The sequence below is a fragment of the Panthera tigris genome, chromosome X, assembly GCF_018350195.1.
Source record: "Panthera tigris isolate Pti1 chromosome X, P.tigris_Pti1_mat1.1, whole genome shotgun sequence".
Taxonomy (NCBI): domain Eukaryota; kingdom Metazoa; phylum Chordata; class Mammalia; order Carnivora; family Felidae; genus Panthera; species Panthera tigris.
In genome coordinates, this window is record NC_056677.1 from 43297508 (window position 1) to 43322521 (window position 25014).

General features: G+C 37.3%; 1 protein-coding gene across 1 annotated transcript in view; it reads right to left on the reverse strand.

Moving 5' to 3' along the window:
• Nucleotides 1-25014, reverse strand: part of DGKK (diacylglycerol kinase kappa) — a 173733-nt gene that overhangs the window by 69825 nt on the left and 78894 nt on the right. Inside the window, exons 5-7 of the mRNA XM_042974625.1 lie at nucleotides 1283-1418; nucleotides 703-809; nucleotides 255-377 (exon numbers count right to left, since the gene is read on the reverse strand). Coding sequence (XP_042830559.1) covers nucleotides 255-377; nucleotides 703-809; nucleotides 1283-1418 — 366 coding nt within the window. The remainder of the gene's footprint in view (nucleotides 1-254; nucleotides 378-702; nucleotides 810-1282; nucleotides 1419-25014) is intronic.

The following is a 25014-nucleotide window of genomic DNA, read 5'->3' on the forward strand; positions in this document are numbered from 1 at the left end:
TTTTTTTTTTTTAGTTGCCTGTCCTGTCATAACAGAGTTAAGATTTTCCCATTTACTAGTAGACCTCACTAGCAAGTCTTTCTCTTCAAGACTCTGTAGCCAGATCTGGAAAGGCTAACTACTGAGCTCTATACTATGTAATCTGCATAATATATTTGGGGTAAGGGTCTCTTAGATTTCTATGTGTAGGCACATAGCTTAACTCCACCCCCTCTCTAGAAGTCAAGTTCTCAAGGAGACAAGAAGAGTCTTACCGTAGAATTACACCAGAGACATCGGAAGTCTTGAAGTCTTTGGTAACTGCCACAGTTCTCATGACATACTGCACACTGAGAACTGACAGATATATTTCCTTCTACCCACTGATGAGGCATAGTCTTCTGAAAGGTAAATAAAAAGATAAGAGATAGAAGTTAGAGATATAAAAGAGAGAAAGGGCCAGTTGGAGTAACTATGCTACCCCATGAGGGACATTAAGTGACCCCAACAAGGTTCTTCATGGTCTTGCCCTCCCCACTCCAATGCTAGCAAATGATAACAGCTGGATGTGGGGGCTTTCATTCTTCTAGATTGGCTGGATTGTAAGCCTAAGGAGGAAGTCTACTTGGGTTGTATGTAACGAGAAGTCTTCGTTCCCCTGTGTGTCCTGGCTAAAGGGGAGATGGGAAAGAGTGGCTGTAAGAGAAGATGGCTGGTACTTACCACTTCATCTGCGGGCATGAGGAGGTCATCAGTGATAGACAAAGTATTCCATTTACAGTCTTTGATTGCTCTCAAAGCACATAATTTGTGAGACTTCACTTTGCACACTATGATAAAAGGAGGAGAAAAGATGGATGTGAATCTGGTGACAATGAAGATTCTAAAGCCCTTCCCTAATCTCTCTGAAAGTTAGAACCTAGGTGAATCTAAATAGTTCTGACCAACCTCCAAAGGCCTGATTCTCATATGATCTAGTTCCTTTTTATTCTTATGGACTAAACTTTCCACTTATCTGATTTGAATGGAAATTGATGGCAAGAATGAGGTGATTTCTGTTTTTCCAATTCTTGTGACTATGTTGTCCAATCCTGTCAGATCCAACCCTCCATTTTAGTTCATGAGAATTCCCCCCTTTGCCAGCTTCTTTCCATCTCTTTTCTTTAGTCTGTTAAGTGTCAGAATTAACCTTACATTAGAGTCAGTGACTTAGTGTGAGTCAGTGACACTAAAGCCGCATGAATTCCTTTACCCCTATCTCTACCCACTGGGCTCCATTTCCTAAAGTAATCAGAAAAGGTACCTTCGCAGATTATAACATTTCTAGATAAGGCAGGAATGCTCTCCCGACAGATGTTGCAGTGCTGGGTCCGGTGGCTGTGGCTGGAGTACCAGTAGTGCATTCCAACAAGGAAAGGGTTGTTTTCTGCTGCAGGTATCTAAAATAAGTCAAAGAGAAGAGAGAATAGAGTTAAGGAAGACATGTTAGGGAAGGCCAGAAAATCTGCTCCTAAGGCTGAAAGGGCCACGTAGGTGTCAGACCGTGTAAAGAGGAAAACCAAATATTGGAGCCAATACCTAACAAATATCCCACCTCCAATTTTTTCCAGCAGTAGTTTTGGAAAGGGAAAAAGAATAGGGGGGTAGATCCTGCAATTGGAGCTGGATACAGGAACAATGATATCTAAACCACTGTATTGGTTTAGTCTAAGCAAAATTAGTTCTGTTAGCCTTGGCCGTGGTTCTCTTTGAGTAATCAGGAAAAGGAGGTAGTTACTTGGAAATACAGTGATAATCCAAGTCATCTGGCCAAGCAAGAAAGGGAGATGGCAGGGCTCTGTGACTCTGGGCTAAGGAATGCTTTACCTCCTGGAGACATACATTCTCCTTCCTGGCCTTGCTGCTGCCAAGTAAGCAGAGTACTGCATTACCTGGACAATAGTTTCATCTCAGGGGTTTCTTGCCCAAGACTTTTTTTTTTTTTCTGAATGCCACACTCTGACTACCTATAGCAGTTTCCTGTTTAATCAGTTTAATTCATTCAAAATTCATTAAACAAATATTTACTGAGTAACTATTATGTGCTTAGCACCTTTCTAGGCATTGGAGCTATAAGAACAAGACAAAAACCTTGCCCTCATGAAATTATATTCTGTTTGGGGTCCTCTCTTATGGTATTAAATTTGACGTTTGCTGTTAACCAGTCTATAAATGCTGCATTTGTTTATCACAGCCTGACTCTCATGACTATGGGGAAGGCAGAGGGTAGTTTGGGGGTTAAAAGGAGAAAGGAAGTGGTCGGCACCAAACACTCTCATTTGTTCTGGGTGTGCATTCCATGGGACTCTTCCACTTTTCTCACTCCTCTGAATGTCTGATTTGTTCCTTTTCTGCACTCCTGTTGAGTGTAGACATAGGTGTACACATTTAGCTTTTTATTCTTGACAATAAGTAATGGACTATATTTATATAATATAATGGGTTGGTGTGTAAAGGCATAACAAGACTGCAAAAAGGGATATATACTCTCCCTTATCCCAGCTTATAGAGGTCCATTAGAGACACACACACACAGAGAATGAGAGAGAGAGAGAGAGAGCGCTATTGAGGGTTTTAGCACATTAAATATTCAGCCTTGATCAGTTTACAGGAATTAACCATCTAAACCATAGCCTACACATGGCACTCTATGATCCCTCCTTACCCCTTCTGGTATGCTGGATATGTGCTAAGCTGTTGTTGGATTGACCAGGAAGCTTCTGGAAGGAAAAGCTACTTTGATGAGCTAAAGGCTTACCTGGCCTGGGATCACTTTGTGGTCGCAATGTTTCTTGCATGCTTAGATCCTGACAAGGCTCTAAGAAGATCAGAGTAGATGGCTAAGAGTCCTGAGGAAGTGACATAGTCTTGGCTTTGGAAGTCTGAGCTCCCAGCACCTTTCTACTTCCCACGAAATTATAACTCTACCAGTATGTTCCTTCCTTCCAATATCTTTCCCTCCTCCAATAATTACTAAAAGCCAAATTTGTGTCATCTATGAAGCTGGACACTGGAGACACAGGGATAAATGATCTAAACTTCTTGCCTCCAAGGAGCTCATAGTCTAGTGGAGCAAACAACTTCCTAAACAGATCATTTCATTACAGAGTGACAAGTGAGCTCTCCTAGAATGTGCAAGGCTTAGTCCATTTAAGAATTATTAAGTAAAATGTCACCAGAATTTGAAGATTTGGAAAATTATTACCCTATGTTTATTGCAAACCATAAGAAACTGTGCTCTGGAGAGAACACAAAGAGTGTGGCTGGACAAACTTTTGCTGGAGGGATCAGATGTGTGACACATGGATCCAATAAACTATCTCAGCAGAAACATTGCCAGCTTGGACTGAAGGATCAGATATGGGACCAAATGAAGAAAGGCTGTCAGACTTTGGGGATTCTACAGGCAGAATATAGGCTGATAGAGTTATTTGGCTGTGAATATGTGTTATTCTTCAAGAAAATGTAAGAAAGACTCCACGTGGGCTCAGAGGTAAGCAGGGATGTTGAGAGTGGCTCAGAGGCCAGAGGTGCTGCCCCTACCACCATAGATCCAGAGAGGGCTGGCCTGGAAGTAGGCCACTGTCCTCTGGACCCAGAGAGTTGGGCCACTTCCTTGGTTAGAAAGGGTGGCTGCCACTCCTGTGGGATTGAGAGAATGGGGCCAGAGGAGAGAATATCAAGTCACCAGAGAATTATTCTGAGGCCTGGAAACCTAACGGAATTTGCTCTGCTGGGTTGTCAGTTTGCTCTAGACCAGCAACCCTTTTATTTCTTCCATTTCCTCTCTTTCATAATGGGAATGTCTATTCTATGCCTGTCTTAGCATTGTATTTTGGAGAGAAATAACTTGTTTTCTAGGTTTTACAAGTCCACAAATAGAGAGGAAATTTTCCCCAATTGGGCCATACCAAAAGTCTCATTCATACGTGATTTAGATTATGTAGAAGGTAAGGTTTAGAGTTAAGAGTTAATGCTGGAATGGGTTAAGACTTTGGGGGATGCCAGGAGGGGGTGGATGTATTTTGAATATAGGAAGGATATAAGTTTTGGGGGGATGAGGGCAGAGGACAAACTCTTATGGTTGAATTGTATTTCCCCCAAAATATGTCAAGTCCTATTTCTCAGTGCCTGTGAATGTGACCTTATTTGGAAATAGGGTCTTTGCAGATATAGTTAATTTAAAGAGGCCATACTGGATTAGACCACACATAGCCCTAATCCAATGACTGGTGTCCTTATAAGAAGAGGAAAATTTGGACACAACTACGCACATAGAAAAAAGTACCACGTGAAGATACAGAGCATGTAGACTCAGGGGGTAAAACCATGTGATGATGGAAGCAGAGATTGGAGTAATATGTTTAACAATCCAAGGAATGTCTGCAATAACCAGAAGCTAAGAAGAGACAAAGAAGGATCATCCCCTAGAGACTTCAGAGAGAGCATGGTTCTGCTGACACCTTGGTTTTGGATTTCTAGACTCCAGAACTGTGAAAGAATAAGTTTCTGTTTTTTTAATTCACTCAGTTTATGGTGATTTGTTATGGCAGTCTTAAGAAACTAATATAGTATATCATTACAGGCTTCTCCAGTAGTTGACACAGATTAAAAATCCATTTTGAAGACAGATGAAAAACTGGCATGTATACAAATAACTGATCTCTGGATGTTAAGGAGGACAGTTTAACTTAAGGCTTTCAGTGCATGGGTGTTGGATTTTGTGCTTGATTTTTTTTATCCCCTCTAAAATATTTAGGTGAATTACATTTGTGCAGAGACCATCACTCCAATCATATTCTTTGCTCTTTTAGGGCAGCTAAGGCTATTTCCTCCATCTACTGAATCTCTCTCAGCGTAATCCAGAACCCAGATAGGCACAGTAATTATTTTTCTATTAAAGAAGTTCCAGGCTTTTTGTAAACTCTACAGCACTATCCAAATGTGAGGACTTAATAACATTACTTATCTGAAAAGTGTTTAATAATCTCAAATGAAATATCCCATAAAACACAAAATCTTCTAAAGATGTATTTTCTTAAAGGAATCTTGTTTGGGATGTCTTATATGATGAAAGGCTATGTTTAGATATAACGGAATCTGTGATTTGTGCTGTAACTTGAACTCAATTGCTTTGTTATTTCAAGGATTAGTAACTACAAAATGTTAGGGCTTCCAGGTTAGCCATTGGTAGCATAACCATATCATCCAAATCAGGACACTTTAACAGTAAAAGGGAAGGCTATTAGTAATTATGCTGGGGTAATAAGTGTAAACTGTGTTCATCCTGAGTATGCATGAGCTAGACAATCATTTAGTCAACTTGAATCTATTTGTTGATCTACACAGTCTAGTTGTCTGGCTTAGTGCCACTAAGGTGTCTATCAGACTACCCCATAATCACAAGTGGTGGGGACTAGGAGAGAGAATGAAGATAATTAATTAGCCAGAATTTAAGATGTCCTTCCAAGAGCATGGATTAAGAGTTAGGAGATCTGAAATCTCAATTCTTCAACAGTAAACTGTGACTTTAGGCAAGACAACTGAACTCCGAAGTTCAGTTTTCTCATCTGCTTAATTAAATCTTAGAATCATAAGGTTTTGAAATTGAAATGAATGTTAGAATTCATCTAGTCTGCCTATCAGAAAAAAGACTAATTTTTGCTTTAAACTGAATTTAAAAAATTGAGGTGTATTTGACAATTAAAAATTATATATTTTAATTTAATTTGATGATCTGATACAAACACACACACACACACCCAAAGTCAAACTAATTAACATATCTATCACCTCAGATAGTTACCACTTTCTTTCCTTCTATGTTTCTGTGTGTGTTGGGAACACTTAAGATCTTCCCTCTTAGCAAATTTTAGTATACAATGAATGATTGTTACTTAAACACATTGTTGTACATTAGATCTCCAGAACTTATTCTTCCTGCGTAACTGAAACTTTGTACCCCTTAACCAACATCTCATTTCTCTTTCTCCTAGCACTTGATAACTACCATTTACTCTCTGCTTCTCTAAATTTGACTATTTTAGATTCCACATATAAGTGAGGTCATGCAGTATTTGTCTTTCTGTGTCTTCTTTTTAAATTTAATATAGTGTCCTCTAGGTTCATCCATGTTGTTTCAACTGGAAAAATTTCCTTCTGTTTAAAGGCTGAACAATATTCCATTATGTATGTGTGTGTGTGTGTGTGTGTGTATCACATTTTCTTTGTCCATTCATCCATTGAGGGGCATTTAGGTTGTTTTCATATCTTGGTTATTGTAAATTATGCTGAAATAAACATGGGAGTGTTGATATCTCTTTGAGATCTGGATTTCATTTCCATTGGATATATATGCAAAAGTGAGAATGGTGGAACATAAAATAGTTCTATTTTAAAAACTGATGAGCATAAGGTAAGGGAAGCAAAAATAATTTAAAAACAGGGAGGAGGGAGGAGGGGCCAAGATGGCTGAGTAACATGGAAGTTCTCTGCTTCTTTTGTCCCTGAAACGCAGCTAGATCAGCATCAAACCATTTTTGCACACCTAGAAAATTTGTCTGAGAATCAACACAACAATCTGCATAACTTGAGTCACAGAACTCGGCAGTTACATGGCATGGAGAGGTTAACTGGGAGAGAGAGAAGCCATGGAGGGTAGGGAGCAGTATTTGTGAAGACAGGACACAGAAAGTGGGGAGAGTACAGGAAAAGCACTCCCCCCAAAAGTGGCTGGAGAGAAAAACAAAGAGTGGAGGCACTACAATTGCCTGAACAAGAAAGGGAGAAAGGAGAGGGTTTCAATATCATGTAAACAGGGCAGAGCAGCTTTGGAAATTCTGCAGTCCAATACCTGGCAGTGCTCTGGTGGAAAGGGCAAATCCCCAGGAGCTGGCAGTGAGGTCTGAGGGGTCTGCAGGTCACACAAGGAGAAGTGGTTCCCCTGCTACCCTGCTAGGAAGACATTTGGTAGGCCTCCCCACAGGCATAGGTCCCAGTGGACCCCAGAGAACACAATTGCTGGTACTAGAACAAAGATGGCAGGGTATGCTGAAACCTTATGTGGGTTGTGTGCTGTGATTTACCATAATCCCTGAAACGCTGCAGCTATGAGATTGCACGAACTTATTCTGGGGCAAGCCAGCATCCAGTCACAACCTTTGAACCTCTGCCACAGCATGGTCACGTGAACATTCCCAGGGGGCAAGCCAGCATCTGGCCACTGCTTGGAGAGGCCCTCCCCCAAAGGGTATGAGTGGATCCAAGCCGCAGTGCCCTCAGAAGTGAGGGGTTTGGAAACACAACCTCATCTGAGATAAAATTAGGGAGGGGGTTGCCACTTGGCAGGCTGACATCTTGGACTCAGGCAGTGTAGAAGCAGGGAGTGGAAGGAAGCTGGAGACAAAGGAGGGGTGTGTAATGGCCAGTTGGTGAAAGCACAGAATTCTGAAGGTAGAAGGTAGAGCCTGGGAAGCTGGGCGATGCCATTTTTACTTCTGTGCATGAGTGTGTGCGTGTGCACGGACACACACACACAAATGCATGCGTGCCACAGCAATCCACCCCATTACGCTAAGCAGTGCCACCTAGTGGAAAATGGAGCCATTACACCAAGCCCTGTCCAACTGCACCAACCAAGCCCCAGAGGACAACCACAAGTCTCTCTGCCTGATTAGTGTACAGACTATAAAGTGCTTCATATATGACTTCTAGGGAAAACGGGATGTAATTTTATTCAAATTTCATTCTGTATACTGGTCCATCTATTTGAGGTTTTTTTGTTAGTTTTGTATTTTCTTTTCCTTTTTTTCTTTTCTTTTTTCATGAATATGGAAAGATAAAAATTTATTTTTAGTTTATGTTTCTATATAAAAATTTGTTCTAGTTTTTTACTTTATTTTTTGGAACTTTTATCTCTATTTTATCTATATTAATTATTTTATTCTATTTTATTGTATACATTTCCTTAATTTTTAAACATTTTCTTTTTTTCTTTTTCTTTTCTTTTCTTTTCGTTTCCTTTCCTTTTTCTCTATTCTATCAAGCTTCTTTCAACAACCAGAACAAAACATACCTAGGATCTAGCTTCCATTATTTGACTTTTTTTGTGTTCTTTTTAATCTTTTTAATTTTCTTTTTTAAAATTTTATTCATTCTTTTTCTTCATCTAAAATGATGAAAAGAAGGAATTCAACCCAAAAGACAGAACAGGAAGAAATGACAGCCGGGGACTTAACCAAAAGAGATATAAGCAAGATGTCTGAACTAAAATTTAGAATCACGAAATTAAGAATACAAGCTGGGGTTGAAAAAAGCATAGAATCCCTTTCTGCAGAAATAAAAGAAGGAAAATCTACTCAGGACAAAATTAAAAATGCTATAACTGAGATGCAGTCTTGAACGAATGCCATGGCAGCAAGGATGAGTGAGGCAGAGCAGTGAATCAGCAATATAGAAGACAAACTTATGAAGAATAATAAAACAGAAAAAAAGAGGGAGACTAAGGCAAAAGAGCACGATTTAAGAATCAGAGAACTCAGCGACTCATTAAAAAGGAATAACATCCAAATCATAGGAGTCCCAGAAGATGAAGAGAGAGAACAAGGGTCAGAAGGTTTATGCAAGCAAATTATAGTGGAAACTTTCCTAACCTGGGGAAAGACACAGACATGAAAGTCCAAGAAGTGTAGAGAACTCCCATTAGATTCAACAAAAAATGACAATCACCAATGCATAGCATACTCAAATTCACAAAATACACAGACAAGGAAAGAATTATGAAAACAGCAAGGTAAAAAAAGTCCTTAACCTATAAGGGAAGACAGATCAGGTCCAGAGCAGACCTGTCCACAGAAACTTGGCAGGCCAGAAAGGAGTGGCAGGATATATTCAGCATGCTGAATCAGAAAAATATGCAGCCAAGAATTCTTTATCCAGCAAGGCTGTCATTCAAAATAGGAGAGATAAAGAGTTTCCCAGAGAAACAAAAACTACAGGAGTTCATGGCCACTAAACCAGCTTTGCAAGAAATTTTAAGGGGGACTCTCTGAGGGGAGAAAAGATGAAACAAAACAAAAAATACCAAAACCAACAAAGACTAGAAAGGCCCAGAAAACATCACCAGAAACTCCAATTCCACAGGAAATACAGTGGTAATAAATACATATCTTTCAGTACTCACTCTAAATGTCAATGGACTAAAGACTCCAATCTTATCCATAGAATGGATAAGAAAGCAAGATCCATCTATTGGCTGTTTACGAGAGACGCGTTTTAGATCTAAGGACACCTTTAGATCAAAGTAAGGGGATGGAGAAACATCTATCATGCTAATGGTCATGAAAAGAAAGCCAGAGTAACCATACTTATAGCTGACAATCTGTATTGCAAAATAGACCATAATAAGAGATGAAGAAGGGCATTATATCATAATTAAGGTGTCTATCCACCAAGATCTAACAATTATAAACATTTATGCCCCAACGTGTGTCACCAAAATATAGCAAACAATTAATCACGAATGTAAAGAAACTCACTGACAAAAATACCATAATAGTAGGGGACTTCCACATCCCATTTATAGCAATGGACAGATCACCTAAGCAGAAAATCAACAAGGAAACAATGGCTTTGAATAACACACTGGACCAGATGGACTTAACAGATATGTTCAGAACATTTCATCCTAAAGCACCAGAATACACATTTTTCTCGAGTGTACATGGGACTTTCTCCAGAATAGATCACATACTGGAACACAAGTCACGTCTCAAAAAGTACAAAAAATTGAGATAATACCATGCATATTTTCACACCACAACATTATGAACTTGAAATCAACCACAAGAAAAAATTTAGAAAGACAATAAATACTTGGAGATGAAAGAATATCCTACTAAAGAATGAATGGGTTAACCAAGAAGTTAAAGAGAAAATTAAAAACTACATGGAAGCCAATGAAAATGATAACACCACAGCCCAAAACTTCTGGGATGAGCAAAGGCGATCATAAGAAGGAAGTATATAGCAAATCAGGCCTTCCTAAAAAAGGAAAAAAGGTCTCAGATACACAACCTAACCTTACATCTTAAAGAGCTAGAAAAAGAGGGGCGCCTGGGTAGCTCCGTCGGTTGAGCATCCGACTTCAGCTCAAGTCATGATCTCACAGTCAGTGGGTTCGAGCCCTGCATCAGAGCCTAGAGCCTGCTTTGGATTCTGTCTCCCTCTCTCTCTGCTCCTCGCCCACTCATGGTCTGTCTGTCTCTCTCTCTCAAAAATGAATAAATGTTAAAAAAAAAGAGTTATAGAAAGAACATCAAATAAAACCCCAAACCAGAAGAAGATGGGAAATAAAGATTAGAGCAGAAATCAATGCTATGGAAACCAGAGCCAAACCCAAACCCAAAACAAAACAACAAAAACAACAAACAAAACAAAACCAATCCAAAACAAAAGAAAAAAACAACAAACAAAAAAACCGTAGAACAGATCAATGAAACCAGGAGCTGGTTCTTTGAAAGAATTAACAAAATTGATAAACCCCCAGCCAGTTGGATCAAAAAGAAAAAGGAAAGGACCCAAATAAATAAAATCAAGAATGAAAGAGGAGAGATCACAACCAACACCACAGAAATACAAATAATGATAACAGTATATTCTGAGAAATTATATGCCAATGAGTTGGGCAATCTGGAAGAAATTGACTAATTCCTAGAAACATATAAACTACCAAAACTGAAACAGGAAGAAATAGAAAATTTGAACAGAACGATAATCAGTAAAGAAACTGGATTAATAATCAAAAATCTCCCAAAAAACAAGACTCCAGTGCTGGATGGCTTTCAGGGTAATTCTATCAAATATTTAAAGAGTAGTTAACATCTGTTCTTTTGAAGTTGTTCCAAAAAATAGAAATGAAAGGAAAACTTCCAAAGTCATTTTTTGAGGCCAGCACTACCTTGATTCCAGAATCAGACAAAGACCTCACTTAAAGACAAAGAACAGACCAAATCCCCTGATAAACATGGATGCAAAAATTCTCAACAAGATACTAGCCAACTGCATCCAACAATACATTAAAAGAATTATTCATCATGATCTCTTGGGATTTATACCTGGCACGTAGGGCTGGTTCAATCAATGTGATATATCACATTAATAAAAGAAAGGACAAGAACCACATGATCCTCTCAACGGACACAGGGGAAGCATTTAACAAAATTCAGCATTCTTTCTTGATAACAACCCTCAAAAAGTATGGATAGAAGGATCATACCTCAAGATCATAAAAGCCATATACCAAAGACCCACCACTATCATCTTCATTGGGGAAAAACAGAAATTTCCCTCTAAGGTGAGGAACATGACAGGGATATCCATTCTCACCACTGTTATTCAACATAGTATTGGAAATTCTAGCCTCAGTAATCACACAACACAAAGAAATAAAAGGCATCTAAATCACCAAGGAGGAAATCAAACCTTCACTCTTCACAGATGACATAATACTCTGTATGGAAAACCCAAAAGATTCCAACAAAAAACTGCTGGAACTGATCCATGAATTCAGCAAAGTCTCAGGATATAAAATAAATGTACGGAAATCTGTTGCATTCCTATACACCAATAATGAAACAGTAGAAAAGGAAATCAAGGAATCTATCCCATCTACAATTGCATCAAAAACCATACAATACCTAGGAATAAACCTAACCAAAGAGGTGAAAAACCTATACACTGAAAACTATAGAAAGCTTATGAAAGAAATTGAAGAAGGCACAAAAAAATGGAAAAATATTCCACGCTTATGAATTGGAAGAACAAATATTGTTAAAATGTTGACACTACCCAAAGGAATCTACATATTCAAGGCAATCCCTATGAAAATAACATCAGCATTCTTCACAGAGCTAGAACAAACAATCCTAAAATTTGTATGGAACCAGAAAAGACCCTGAGTAACAAAAAAAAAAAAAAAATCCTGGAAAAGAAAACCAAAGCTGGAGGAATCACAATTCCAGACTTCAAGATGTACTACAAAGCTGTAATGATCAAGACAGTATGGTACTGACACAAAAACAGACATCTTGAGCAAAGGAACAGAATAGAGAACCCAGAAATGGACCCACAAACATATGGCCAACTAATCTTTCACAAAGGAGGAAAGAATATTCAATGGAATAAAGACAGTCTCTTCAGCAAATGGTGTTGGGAGAACTGGACAGCGACATGCAGAAGATTGAACCTGGACCACTTATACCATATGCAAAAATAAACTCAAAATGGATGAAAGACCTCAATGTAAGACAGGAAGCCATCAGAATCCTAGAGGAGAAAGCAGGCAAAAACCTCTTTGATCTTGTCTGCAGCAACTTCTTACTCAACATGTCTCCACAGGCAAGGGAAACAAAAGCAAAAATGAATTATTGGGACCTCATCAAGATAAAATCTGCACGGCAAAGGAACAATCAGCAAAACTAAAAGGCAACTGACAGAATGGGAGAAGATATTTGCAAAGGACATATCAGATAAAGAGCTAGTATCCAAAATATATAAAGAACTTATCAAACTCAACACCCAAAAAACAAATAATCCAGTGAAGGAATGTGCAAAAGACATGAATAGATACTTTTCTAAAGAAGACATCCAGATGGCTAAGAGACACATAAAAAATTGCTCAACATCACTTATCATCAGAGAAATATAAATCAAAACCACAATGAGATACCACTTCACAACAGTCAGAGTGGATAATATTAACAACTCAAGCAGTGACAGATACTGGAGAGGATGCAGAGAAAGAGGAACGCTTTTGCATTGCTTGTGGGAATGCAAACTGGTGCCGCCACTCTGGAAAACAGTATGGAGGTTCCTCAAAAAATAAAAAATAGAACTACCATATGACCAGCAATTGCACTACTAGGTATTTATCCAAAGGATAGAGGTGTGCTGTTTCAAAGGGGCATATGCATCCCAATGTTTATAGCAGTGTTTTCAACAATAGCCAAAGTATGGAAAAAGCCCAATGTCCATCGACAGATGAATGGATAAAGAAGATGTGGTATATATGTACAATGGAGTATTACTTGGCAATCAAAAAAGAATAAAATCTTGCCATTTGCAGCAATGTGGATGGAACTAAAGTGTATTATGCTAAGTGAAATTAGTCACATGAAAGACAAATATAATATGACTTCACTCATATGTATAATTTAAGATACAAAACATATGAACATAAGGGAAGTGAAGAAAAATAATATAAAAATATGGAGAGGGACAAAATATAAGAGACTCTTAAATATAAACAACAATCTGAGGGTTGCTGGAGGCATTTTCGGTGGGGGGATGGGCTAAATGGGCAAGGATCATTAAGGAGGACACCTGTTGGGATGAGCACTGAATGTTATATACAGGGGATGAATCACTGGATTCTACTCCTGAAATCATTATTGCACTATATGCTAACTAACATGGATGTAAATTAAAATTAAAAAATAAATAAACAAGCAAGCAAACAACTTGGGGAAAAATTTTTTTGAAGAATATCCATACTGTTTTCCATAGTCAGTGCACCAATTTACATTCTCACCAACAGTGAACAAGGGTTCCCTTTTCTCCCTATCCTCACCAGAATTTATCTTTTGTCTTTTTGATAATAGGCATTCTAACTGGGTTGAGATAATATATCATTGTGCTTTTTATTTTAAATTCCAGTATAGTTAACATATAGTATTATAGTAGTCTTAGGTGTACAATATAGTGATTTAAAAATTCCATACATCACGTGGTGTTCATCATGACAAGTGTAATCGTTTTTTTAAAGTTTATTTTATTTTTTTTTTGACAGAGAGAGAGAAGAATGAGCAGGGAAGGGACACACAGAGAGAGAGAGAGAGAGAGAGAGAGGAAATCCCAAGCAGCCTCCACACTAAAAGCATGGATCCCAATGTGGGGCTCAATCTCATGAACCGTAAAATCATGACCTGAGCCAAAATCAAGGGTAGGACGCTTAACCAGCTGAGCCACCCAGGCGCCCCATGACAAGTGCAATCCTTAATCCTCATCATAGGGAATAATGGGTAAAATAGGTAAAATATCATTGTACTTTTGATTTGCATTTTCCTAATGATCAGTTATGTTGAGCAGCTTTTCATGTACTTGTTAGCCATTTTTATATCTTCTTTGGAAAAATGTCTATACAGTACCTTTCCACATTTTAAAATCAAAGTTTGTTTTTTTCGGTATTGAGTTGTAGGTGTTACTTATATATTTTGGATATTAACTCCTTATCAGATATATGGTTTGGCAATATTTTCTCTCATTCCCTAGGTTACCTTTTCACTGTTGACTGTTTTCTTTGCTGTGCAGAAGCTTTTTAGTTTGATGTAATCCCAATATTTATTTTTGCTTATTTGTTTGTGTTTTTGGTGTCATATCTAAGAAATTATTGCCCCAAACAATGTCCAGAAATTTTTCTCTGTTTTTGTCTAGTAGTTTTATACTTTCAGGTCTCATGTTTAAGTTTTTAATTCAGTTTCAGTTGATTTTTGTATATGGTGTAAGGGTCCAAATTCACTTTTAAGCTTACAGATATCCAATTTTCCCAGCGCCATTGATTGAAGAGACTATCCTCCTATTTGGTGTTCTTGGCACACTTGCCAAAGATCAAATGGGGGTAGAAGCATGGATTTATTTATGTGCTATTTTGCTCCATTGACCTATATGCCTTTTTTATGCCAGTACAGTACTGTTTTTATTTTTATTTATTTTTTTGTTATTTTTTTTGAGAGAGAGAGGCAGACAGACACAGACATGAGCGGGGGTGGGTATGGGGGCAGAGGGAGAGGGAGACACAGAATCCAAAGCAGGCTCCCAGTTCCGAGCTGTCAGCACAGAGCCTGATGCGGGGCTCAAACCCACAAACCGTGAGATCATGACCTGGGCCGAAGTCGGACGCCCAACTGACTGAGCCACCCAGGCGTCCCTATAGTACTGTTTTTAGTACTATAACATTGTAATATATTTGGATACAGGAAATATGATGTCTCTAGCTTTTTTCTTATTGCTCTAGATTGCTTTAGCTATTTAGGATCTTTTGTGGTTCCATATGAATTTTAGAATTTTTTTTTTCTATTTCTGTAAGGAATCACACTGGTATTTTGATCAGGATTACATTGAAACTGTAGATGGCTTTGATAATATTAATTTGATAATATTAACTGTTATAATCCATGAACTTGGGAGATCTATCAATTTATCTATGTCTTATTTAATTTCCTTCATTAATGTTTCATAATATTTATTGTACAAGTATTTCACCTCTTTGGTTAAGCTTATTCCCACATATTTTATTCTTGTTGTTGCTATTGTGAATGGGTTTTTTTTTCTTAATTTCTCTTACAAATAGTTCATTGTTTATGTATAGAAACCCAACTGGTTGTTGTATGTTGATTTTACATCCTACAGCTTTACAGAATTCACTTAGTAGTTCTAACAATTTTGCTGAGGCTTCAAGTGTCCATATATAGATGAATGGATAAAGATGTGTAGGTATATACACACAATGGAATATTTTTCAGCCATGAAAAGGAACGAAATGTTGCCATTTGCAACAACACGGATGGAGCTGGACAGTATAATACTAAGCCAAATAAGTCAGTCAGAGAAAGATAAGTACCTTATGATTTCACTCATATGTGGAATTTAAGAAACAAAACATGGGCAAGGAAAAAAGAGAGAAAAAAACCAAGAAACAGACTCTTAATTATAGAGAACAAACTCATGGTTAGTATTGGGGAGGCGGGTGGGGATGGGTTAAGGAGTGAACTTGTCATGATAAGCACCAGATGATGCATGTAATTGTTGAATCACTACACTCTACACCTAAAACTAATATAACACCATATTTTGGCTACACTGCAATTAAAATTAAAAAAATTAGAAAAACTTGTTGAGGCTTTAGGGTTTTCTATGTATATGATTATGTCATCTGCAGAGAAAATTTTACTTTTTTTTCTTTCTAATTTGGATGCTTTTTATTTCTTTTTCTTGCCTAATTACTTTGGCTAGGATTTCCAGTATTATGTTGAAAATAAGTGGTGAGGGGCGCCTGGGTGGCTCAGTCGGTTAAGGGGCCAACTTCGGCTCAGGTCATGATCTCGCGGTCCGTGAGTTCGAGCCCCGCGTCGGGCCCTGTGCTGACAGCTCAGAGCCTGGAGCCTGTTTCAGATTCTGTGTCTCCCTCTCTCTGACCCTCCCCCGTTCATGCTCTGTCTCTCTCTTTCTCAAAAATAAATAAACATTAAAAAAATTAAAAAAAAAGAAAATAAGTGGTGAGAGTAGGGATCTTTACCTTGTACCAGCTTTTAGAAAGCAAACTTTCAGTTTTTGCCATTAATTATGATGTTAGCTATGGACTTTTCATATGGCCTTTATTGTCTTACGGTAAGACCCTTATGTTCCTATTTTGTTAAAAGTTTTGATGATTGGTTATTGTTGAACATTATGAAATACTTTTTCTGAATCTATTGAGATGATCATGTTTTTCCTTTCACTTTGTTAATGTGTTGTATCAGAATGATCAATTTATCTATGTTGAACCACTCTTGCATTTCTGGGGTAAATACTTCTTGGTTATGATATATGATCTTTTTAATGTACTACTGAATTGAGTTTGCTAGTATTTTACTAGGGATTTTTGCATTCATGTTTGTCAGGAATACTGGCCTGTGCTTTTCTTTTCTTGTAGTATCTTTGCCTGGTTTTGTCTGGTTTGGTATCTAAACTTTGGAAGAATTTAGAGAGGACTGATATTAATTTTCTTTGAATGTTTGGTAGCATTCACCCATGGTATCAGTAAAGCCATCAGGTCCTGGACCTTTCTTTCTTGGAAGGCTGGTGATTACTGATTCAGTCTCCTTATTTGTTACTGGTCTATTCATGTTTTATATTTCTTCCTGATTTATTTTTAATAGTTTGTATGTTTCTAGGAATTTATCTGTTTATTTTAGGATATCTAATTTGTCATAGTAGTTTCTTGTGATCCTTTTTATTTTGGAGGTATCTATTTTAATGTCTATTCTTTCATTTCTGACTTTTTTTGAACCTTATTTTCTTAGTTAAATTCTGTTCACCCTTGCAAAAAGATCACCACTTTGTTTTGTTAACTTTTATAATTTTTGTTCATTTGATTTAGTTCTTCTCTAATCTTTATTATTTCTTCACTGCTACTAAATTTGGGCTTAGTTTCTTGTTTTTCTAGTTCCTTGAGGTGTAAAGTTAGGTTGTTTATTTGAGCTCCTTTTTTTCTAATGGAGGTATTTACTATAAACTTCCTTCTTACACATGCTTTTGTTACACGCCTAAGTTTTGGTATAGTTTATCGTCATTTGTGTTTTTCTAAATATATTTCAAAATTCCCTTTGGATTTCCTCTTTGACCCAATTGTTCAAAAGTGTTTAGGGGCACCCGGCTAGCTCAGTTGGAAGAGCATGCAACTCTTGATTTGGGGGTTGTGAGTTTGAGCCCCACAATGGGTGTAGAGATTACTTAAGTGAATAAATAAAAACTTGTCCAAAAAAGTGTACTAGGAGGAGTTAAGATTGTGGAGGCATAGGGGGACCCTAAGATTGTCTTGTCCCTTGCATATAGCTAGATAAATATCAAATCATTTTGAACATTGAAGAAATCAATCTGAGAGCTAAGAGAGCAAAACTGCACAACTAGAGATAGAAAAAATGGCCACATCATGAAAGGAGAAAGAATACAACAGGCTTTCATAACAATCACACACACACAAAACCAGTGACCCAGACAAAATGACAAGATGGAGAAGTTCACCCCAAAAGAAAGAACCGGAAAAAGCCATGACCAGGGATTTAATCGTTACAGATACAAATAATATGGCTGAACAGGATTTAAAACAATAATCATAAGGATACTAGCTGTATGTGAGAAAAACACAAAAGACACTAGAGGCTCCTTTATTGCAGAGATAAAAGAACTAAAAAACTAGTCAGGCAAAAATTTAAAAATGCCATGACAATGAGATGGATGGAGCAGAGGAGTGAATCAGTGATATACAAAATAAACTTATGGAAAATAATAAACCTGACAAAAAGAGGGAAAGAAAAGTATTGGATCACAAATATAGAATCAGGGAACTCAGCCACTACTTAAAGCATAATAACATTTGTATCATAGGAGTCCCAGAGGAATAAGAAAGAAAAGGGAGCAGAAGGTTCATTTGAGCAAAGTAAAGCTGAAAAGTTCCCAATCTGGGGACAGAAAAAGACATCGAAATCTAAGAAGCACAGAGAACTCCCATTAAATTCAACAAAAGCCCTCCTTCACCAAAACACATCATAGTCAAATTCACAAAATACACAGACAAGGAGAGAACCCTGAACGCAACAAGGGTAAAAAAGTCCTTAACCCACAAGGGAAGACAGGTCAGGTTCACAGCAGATCTGCCCCAGAAGCTTGGCAAGCCAGAAGGGAGTGGTGTGATATATTCAACATGCTGAATGGGAAAAATATGCAGCCACTAATACTTTATCCAGTAAAGCTGTAATTAAGAATAGAAGAAGAGATGAAGAATTTCCCAAACAAAAACTAAAGGAATTCAGTAATACTAAACCAGCACTTTAAGAAATATTAAAGGGGACACATTGGGGGGGAAATACCAAAACCAACAAAGACTAGAAAAGAACAGAGAGCACGACCAGAAACACAAACTTTACAGGTAACACAATGGCACTAAACTGTTATCTTTCATTAATCACTCTGAATGGAAATAGATAAATTCTCCAATCAAAAGACATAGGGTATCAGAATGGATGAAAAAACAAGACTCATCTATATGCTTCCACAAGAGACTCATTTTAGACCTAAAGACATCTGCAGGTGGAAGGTAAGGAAATAGAGAGTCATCTATCATGCTAATGGACACCAAAAGAAAGCTGGAGTAGTCATACTTATATCAGACAAATTACATTTTAAATGGAAGAGACAAAGAAGGGCATTATATCATAATTAAAGGGTCTATCCATCCAGAAGATTTAACAATTTTAAGTATTTATGCCCCTAACATGAAGCACCCAAATATATAAATCAATTAATAACAAACATAAAGAAACTCATTTACAATAATACAATAATAGCAGGGGACTTTAACACCTCACTTACAGCGATGGACAGATAATTTAAACAGAAAATCAACAAGGAGGGGCGCCTGGGTGGCTCAGTCAATTAAGCATCCAACTTTGGCTCAGGTCATGATCTCACAGTTTGTGAGTTCAAGTCCCACGTTAGGCTCTGTGCTGAGAGATCAGAGCCTGGAGCCTATTTCATATACTGTGTCTCCCTCTCTCCCTTTCCCTCCCCCACTCATGCTCGCTCACTTACTCTCTTTCTCTCTCTCTTAAAAATAAATAAACATTGAAATTGGCAGGCCATAATGGAGTGGCAGGAAATAGTCAATGTGCTGAATAGGAAAAAAAATATGCAGCCAAGAATCCTTTATCCAGCAAGGCTGTCATTCAGAATAGAAGGAGAGATAAAGGCTTCCCCAGACAAACAAAAGCTGAAGTTCATGACCACTAAACCAGTCCTGGAGACTATGAGTGGAACACTACAAACACTAGAAATGACCAGAAACATCACCATAAGCATGAAACCTACAGATAACACAATGACATTAATCCATATCTTTCAATAATAACTCTGAATGTAAATGGAATAAATGCTCTGATCAAAAGACATAGGGTATCAGAATGGATAAAAAAAATGAGATCCATCTATATGCTGTCTACAAGAGACCCATTTTGTACCTGAGGACACCTTCAGATTGAAAGTAAGGGGATGGAGAACTATCTTTCATGCTACTGGAAGTCAAAAGAAAGCTGGAGTAGCCATACTTATATCACACAAACTATATTTTAAACTAAAGGCTGTAACAAGAGCTGAAGAAGAGCATTATATAATAATTATGGGGTGTATCCATTAAGAAGAGCTACAATTGTAAATGTTTATGCCCCCAATTTGGCACACCCAAATACATTAATCAATTAATCATAAACATAAGAATCTTATTGAGAGGAATACTGTAATTGCAGGGGACATTAATACTCCACTTACAACAATGGACAGATCATCTAGGCAAAAATTCAATAAAGAAACAATGGCCTTGAATGATACACCGAACCAGACGGACTTGACAGATATACTCAGAACTTTTCATCCAAAAGCAGCAGAATACACATTCTTTTGAGTGTACATGGAACATTCCCCATGATAGACCACATATTTGGTCACAAAACAGCCCTCAATAAATATAAAAGAACTGAGATCATACCATGCATATTTTCTGATCACAACAATATTAAACTTGAAATCAACCACAAGAAAAAATTTGGAAAGCATCCAAATGCATGGGTGTTAAAGAACATCCTACTAAATAATGAACTGGGTCAACCAGGCAATTAAAGAAGAAATTTTAAAATATATGGAAACAAATGAAAATGAAGACATGACAGTCCAAACCCTTTGGGATGCAGCAAAGGCAGTCCTAAGAAGACAATACATTGCAATTCATCCCTATCTCTAGAAACAAGAAAAATCCCAAATACAGAATCTAACAACACACCTAAAGGAACTAGAAGAAAAACATCAAAGAAACCCCAAAGGCAGCAGAAGAAGAGAAATAATAAAGGTTAGAGAAGAAATAAACAATATAGAATAAAAAAACCCAGAACAGATCAATGAATCTAAGAGCTGGTTTTTAAAAAAAAAATAAGCAAAGTTGATAAACTCCTAGCCAGACTACTCAAAAAGAAAAGAGAGAGGACCCAAATAGATAAAATCATGAATGAAAGAGGACAGATCACAACCAACATCACAGAAATGCAAAAAATTATCAGAGAATACTATGAAAATTTTATGCCAACAAACTGGACAACCTGGAGGAAATGGACAAATTCCCAGACACCCACACACTACCAAAACTCAAATGGGAAGAAATATAAAATTTCAAGAGACCCATAACCAGCGAAGAAATTGAATTAGTTATAAAAAATCTCCCAACATATAAAAATCTTGGAGAAGATGACTTCCCAGGGAAATTCTACCAGACACTTGAATAGAGTTAATACCTATCCTTCTGAAGCTGTTCCAAAAAATAGAAGTGGAAGGAAAGCTTCTGGACTCATTCTATGAAGCCCATATTACCTTCATTCCAAACCAGAGAGAAACCCCACTAAAAAGGAGAATTACAGGCCAATATTCCTGATGAACATGGATGCAAAAACTCTCAACAAGGTACTAGCAAATCAAATTCAACAGTATATCAAAATAATTACTCACCATGATCAAGTGGGATTCATTCCTGGGCTGCAGAGCTGGTTCAATATTTGAAAATCAATCAATGGGATACACCACATTAATAAAATAAAAGATAAGAACCATATAACCCTGTCAATAGATGCAGAAAAAGCATTTGACAAAATACAGCATCCTTTCTTAATAAAAACCCTCAAGAAAGTCGGGATAGAAGGAACATACCTTAACATCAAAAAAATCATATATGAGAAGCCCACAGCTAATACCATCCTCAATTAGGAAAAACTGAGAGCTTTCCCTTGAGATCAGGAACACAGCAGGGATGTCCACTCTCACCAGTGGTGTTTAACATATTGCTGGAAGTCCTAGCATAAACAATCAGACAAAAAAATGAAATAAAATGCATCCAAATTGGCAAAGAAGTCAAACTTCCACTTTTTGCAGATGACATGATAGTCTATATGGAAAACCTGAAAGACTCCACCAAAAAGCTGCTAGAACTGATATATGAATTCAGCAATGTCGCAGAATAAAAAATCAATGTACAGAAATCAATTGCATTTCTATACACCAATAATGAAGCAACAGAATATCAAGAAATTGATCCAGTATACAATTGCACCAAGAACCATAAAATACTTAGGAATAAACCCAAGCACAGATGTAAAAGATCTGCATAGTGAAAAGTAAAGAAAACTTATGAAGGAAATTTATGGAGACACAAAGAAATGGAAAAATATTCCATGCTCCTGTATTGGTGGACAAATATTTTTAAAATGTCAATACTACCCAAAGGAATCTACACATTCAAAGCAATCCCAATCAAAATCGCACCAGCATTTTTCTCAAAGCTAAAACAAACAATTGTAAAATGTGTTTGGAACCACAAAAGACCCCGAAGAGCCAAAGTAATATTGAAGAAGAAAACCAAAGCTGGAGGCATTACAATCCCAGACTTTAGCCTCTACTACAAAGCTGTAATCAACAAGACAGTATGGCATTGGTACAAAAACAGACACACAGACCAATGGAATAGAATAGAGAACCCAGAATTGGACCCACAAATGTATGGCCAACTAATCTTTGCCAAAGCAGGAAACAGCATCCAGTGGAAAAAAGATAGTGTCTTTAGCAAATCGTGCTGGGAGAATTGGACAGCAACATGCAGAAGAATAAAACTGGACCACATTCTTACATCATACACAAAAATAAACTCAAAATGGATGAAAGACCTAATTGTGAGACAGGAAACAATTAAAACTTTAGAGGAGAAAACAGGCAACAACCTCTTTGACCTCAGTCGCAGCAATTTCTTTCTCAACACGTCTCTGAAGGCAAGGGAAATAAAAGGAAAAATGAAGTATTGGGACCTCATCAAGATAAAAAGCTGCTGCACTGCAAAGGAAACAATCAGCGAAACTAAAAGGCAACCGACGGAATGGGAAAAGATATTTGCAAATGACATATCAGATTAAAGGCTAGTGTCCAAAATCTATAAAGAATTTACCAAACTCAACATCCAAAAACCAAATAATCCAGTGAAGAAATGGGCAGAAGACATGAATAGACACTTTTCCAAAGAAGACATCCAGATGCCCAATAGACATCTGAAAAGATGCCCACCATCATTCATCATCAGGGAAATAAAAATCAAAACCACATTGAGATACCACCTCACACCTGTCAGAAAGGCTAACATTAACAACTCAGGAAACAACAGATGTTGGTGAGGATGTGGAGAAATGGGAACCCTCTTGCACTGTTGGTGGGAATACAAACTGGTACAGCTGCTCTGGAAAACAGTGTGGAGGTTCCTCAGAAAATTAAAAATAGAGCTACCCTAAGACCCAGAAATGGCACTACTAGGAATATATCCAAAGGATACAGGAGTTCTGATTCATACGGGAACTTGTACTCCAATGTTTATAGCAATGCTTTCAACAACAGCCAAATTATGGAATGAGCCCAAATGTCCATCAACTGATGAATGGATAAAGACAATGTGGTTTATATTTATAATGGAATACTACTTGGCAGTAAGAAAGAATGAAGTCCTGCCATTTGCAACAATATGGTGGGAACTGGAGGGTACTATGCTAATTAAAATAAGTCAGTCAGAGAAATATATCATGTTTTCACTCATATATGAAACTTGAGAAAGTTAACAAAGACCATGGGGGAAGAAAAAGGGAAAAATAATTTCAAACAGAGAGGGAGGCAAACCATAAGAGACTCTTGAATACAGAGAACAAACAGGGTTGATGGGAGTGAGCAGGGGATGGGGAAAATGGGTGATGGGCATTTAGTAGGGCACTTTTTGGGATGAGCACTGACTGTTGTATGTAAGCAATGAATCATGGGAATCTACCCCCAAAAGCAAGAGCACACTGCATACAATGTATGTTACTTAACTTGACAATAAATTATGTTAAGTAAATAAGTAAATGAATAACCATTTAAAAAATTTAAAAAAAAAAAGAAAATCAACAAAGAAACAATAGTTTTAAATGACACACTGGACCAGATAGACTTAACAGATATAGTCAGAACATTTCATCTTAAAGCAGCAGAATACATACTCTTTTTGAGTACACATGGACTATTCTCAAGATTACATCACTTACTGGGTCACAAACCAGACTGCAACAAGTATAAAACCATTGAGATCATACCATACATGTTTTCAGACCACAATGCTATTAATATTGAAGTCATCCACTAGAAAAAAATTGGAAAGACCACAAATACATAGAAATTAAAGAATATCCTACTAAAGATTTAATGGGTTAACCAGGAAATCACAGAAGAAATAAAAAAAGTACATGGAAGCAAATGAAAATGAAAACATGACAGTCCAAAACCTTTGGGATGCAGCAAAGGCAGTCCTAAAAGGGAAGTATATTAAAGTACAGGCCTACCTCAAGAAGCAAGAAAAGTCCCAAATATACAATGTAACCTTACACTTTAATGAGCTACAAAAGGAACAGCAAATAAAGCCAAAAGTCAGTAGAAGAAGGGAAATAATAAAGATTAGAGTAGAAATAAACCATATAGAAAAAAAAATACACAGTAGAACAGATCAATGAAACTAAGATCTGGTTCGTTGAAAGAATTAACAAAATTGATAACTCCCTAGCCAGAATTATCAAAAGGAAAAAGATAAATGACACAAAATCATGAATGAAAGAGGAGAGATCAAAGCTAACATCACAGAAATACAAACAATTAAAAGAGAATATTAGGGAAAATTATATGCCAACAATTTGGGCAATCTGGAAGAAATGAAAAAATTCCTAGAAACATACAAACTATCAAAACAGAAACAGAAAGATATAGAAAATATGAGCAGACCCCTGTCCAGCAAAGAAATTGAATCATTAATAAAAAAAAAAAAATCTCCCAACAAACAAAAGTCCCGGGCCCGATGGCTTCCCAGGGGAATTTTACCAGGAATACTACTTGGCAATGAGAAAGAATGAAATCTGGCCATTTGCAGCAACATGGATGGAACCGGACAGTATTATGCTAAGTGAAACAAGCCAGGCAGAGAAAGATAGATACCATATGTTTTCACTCATATGTGGATCTTCAGAAACTTAACAGAAGGCCATGGGGGAGGGGAAGGGGGGAAAATGTTACAGAGAGGGAGGGAGGCAAACC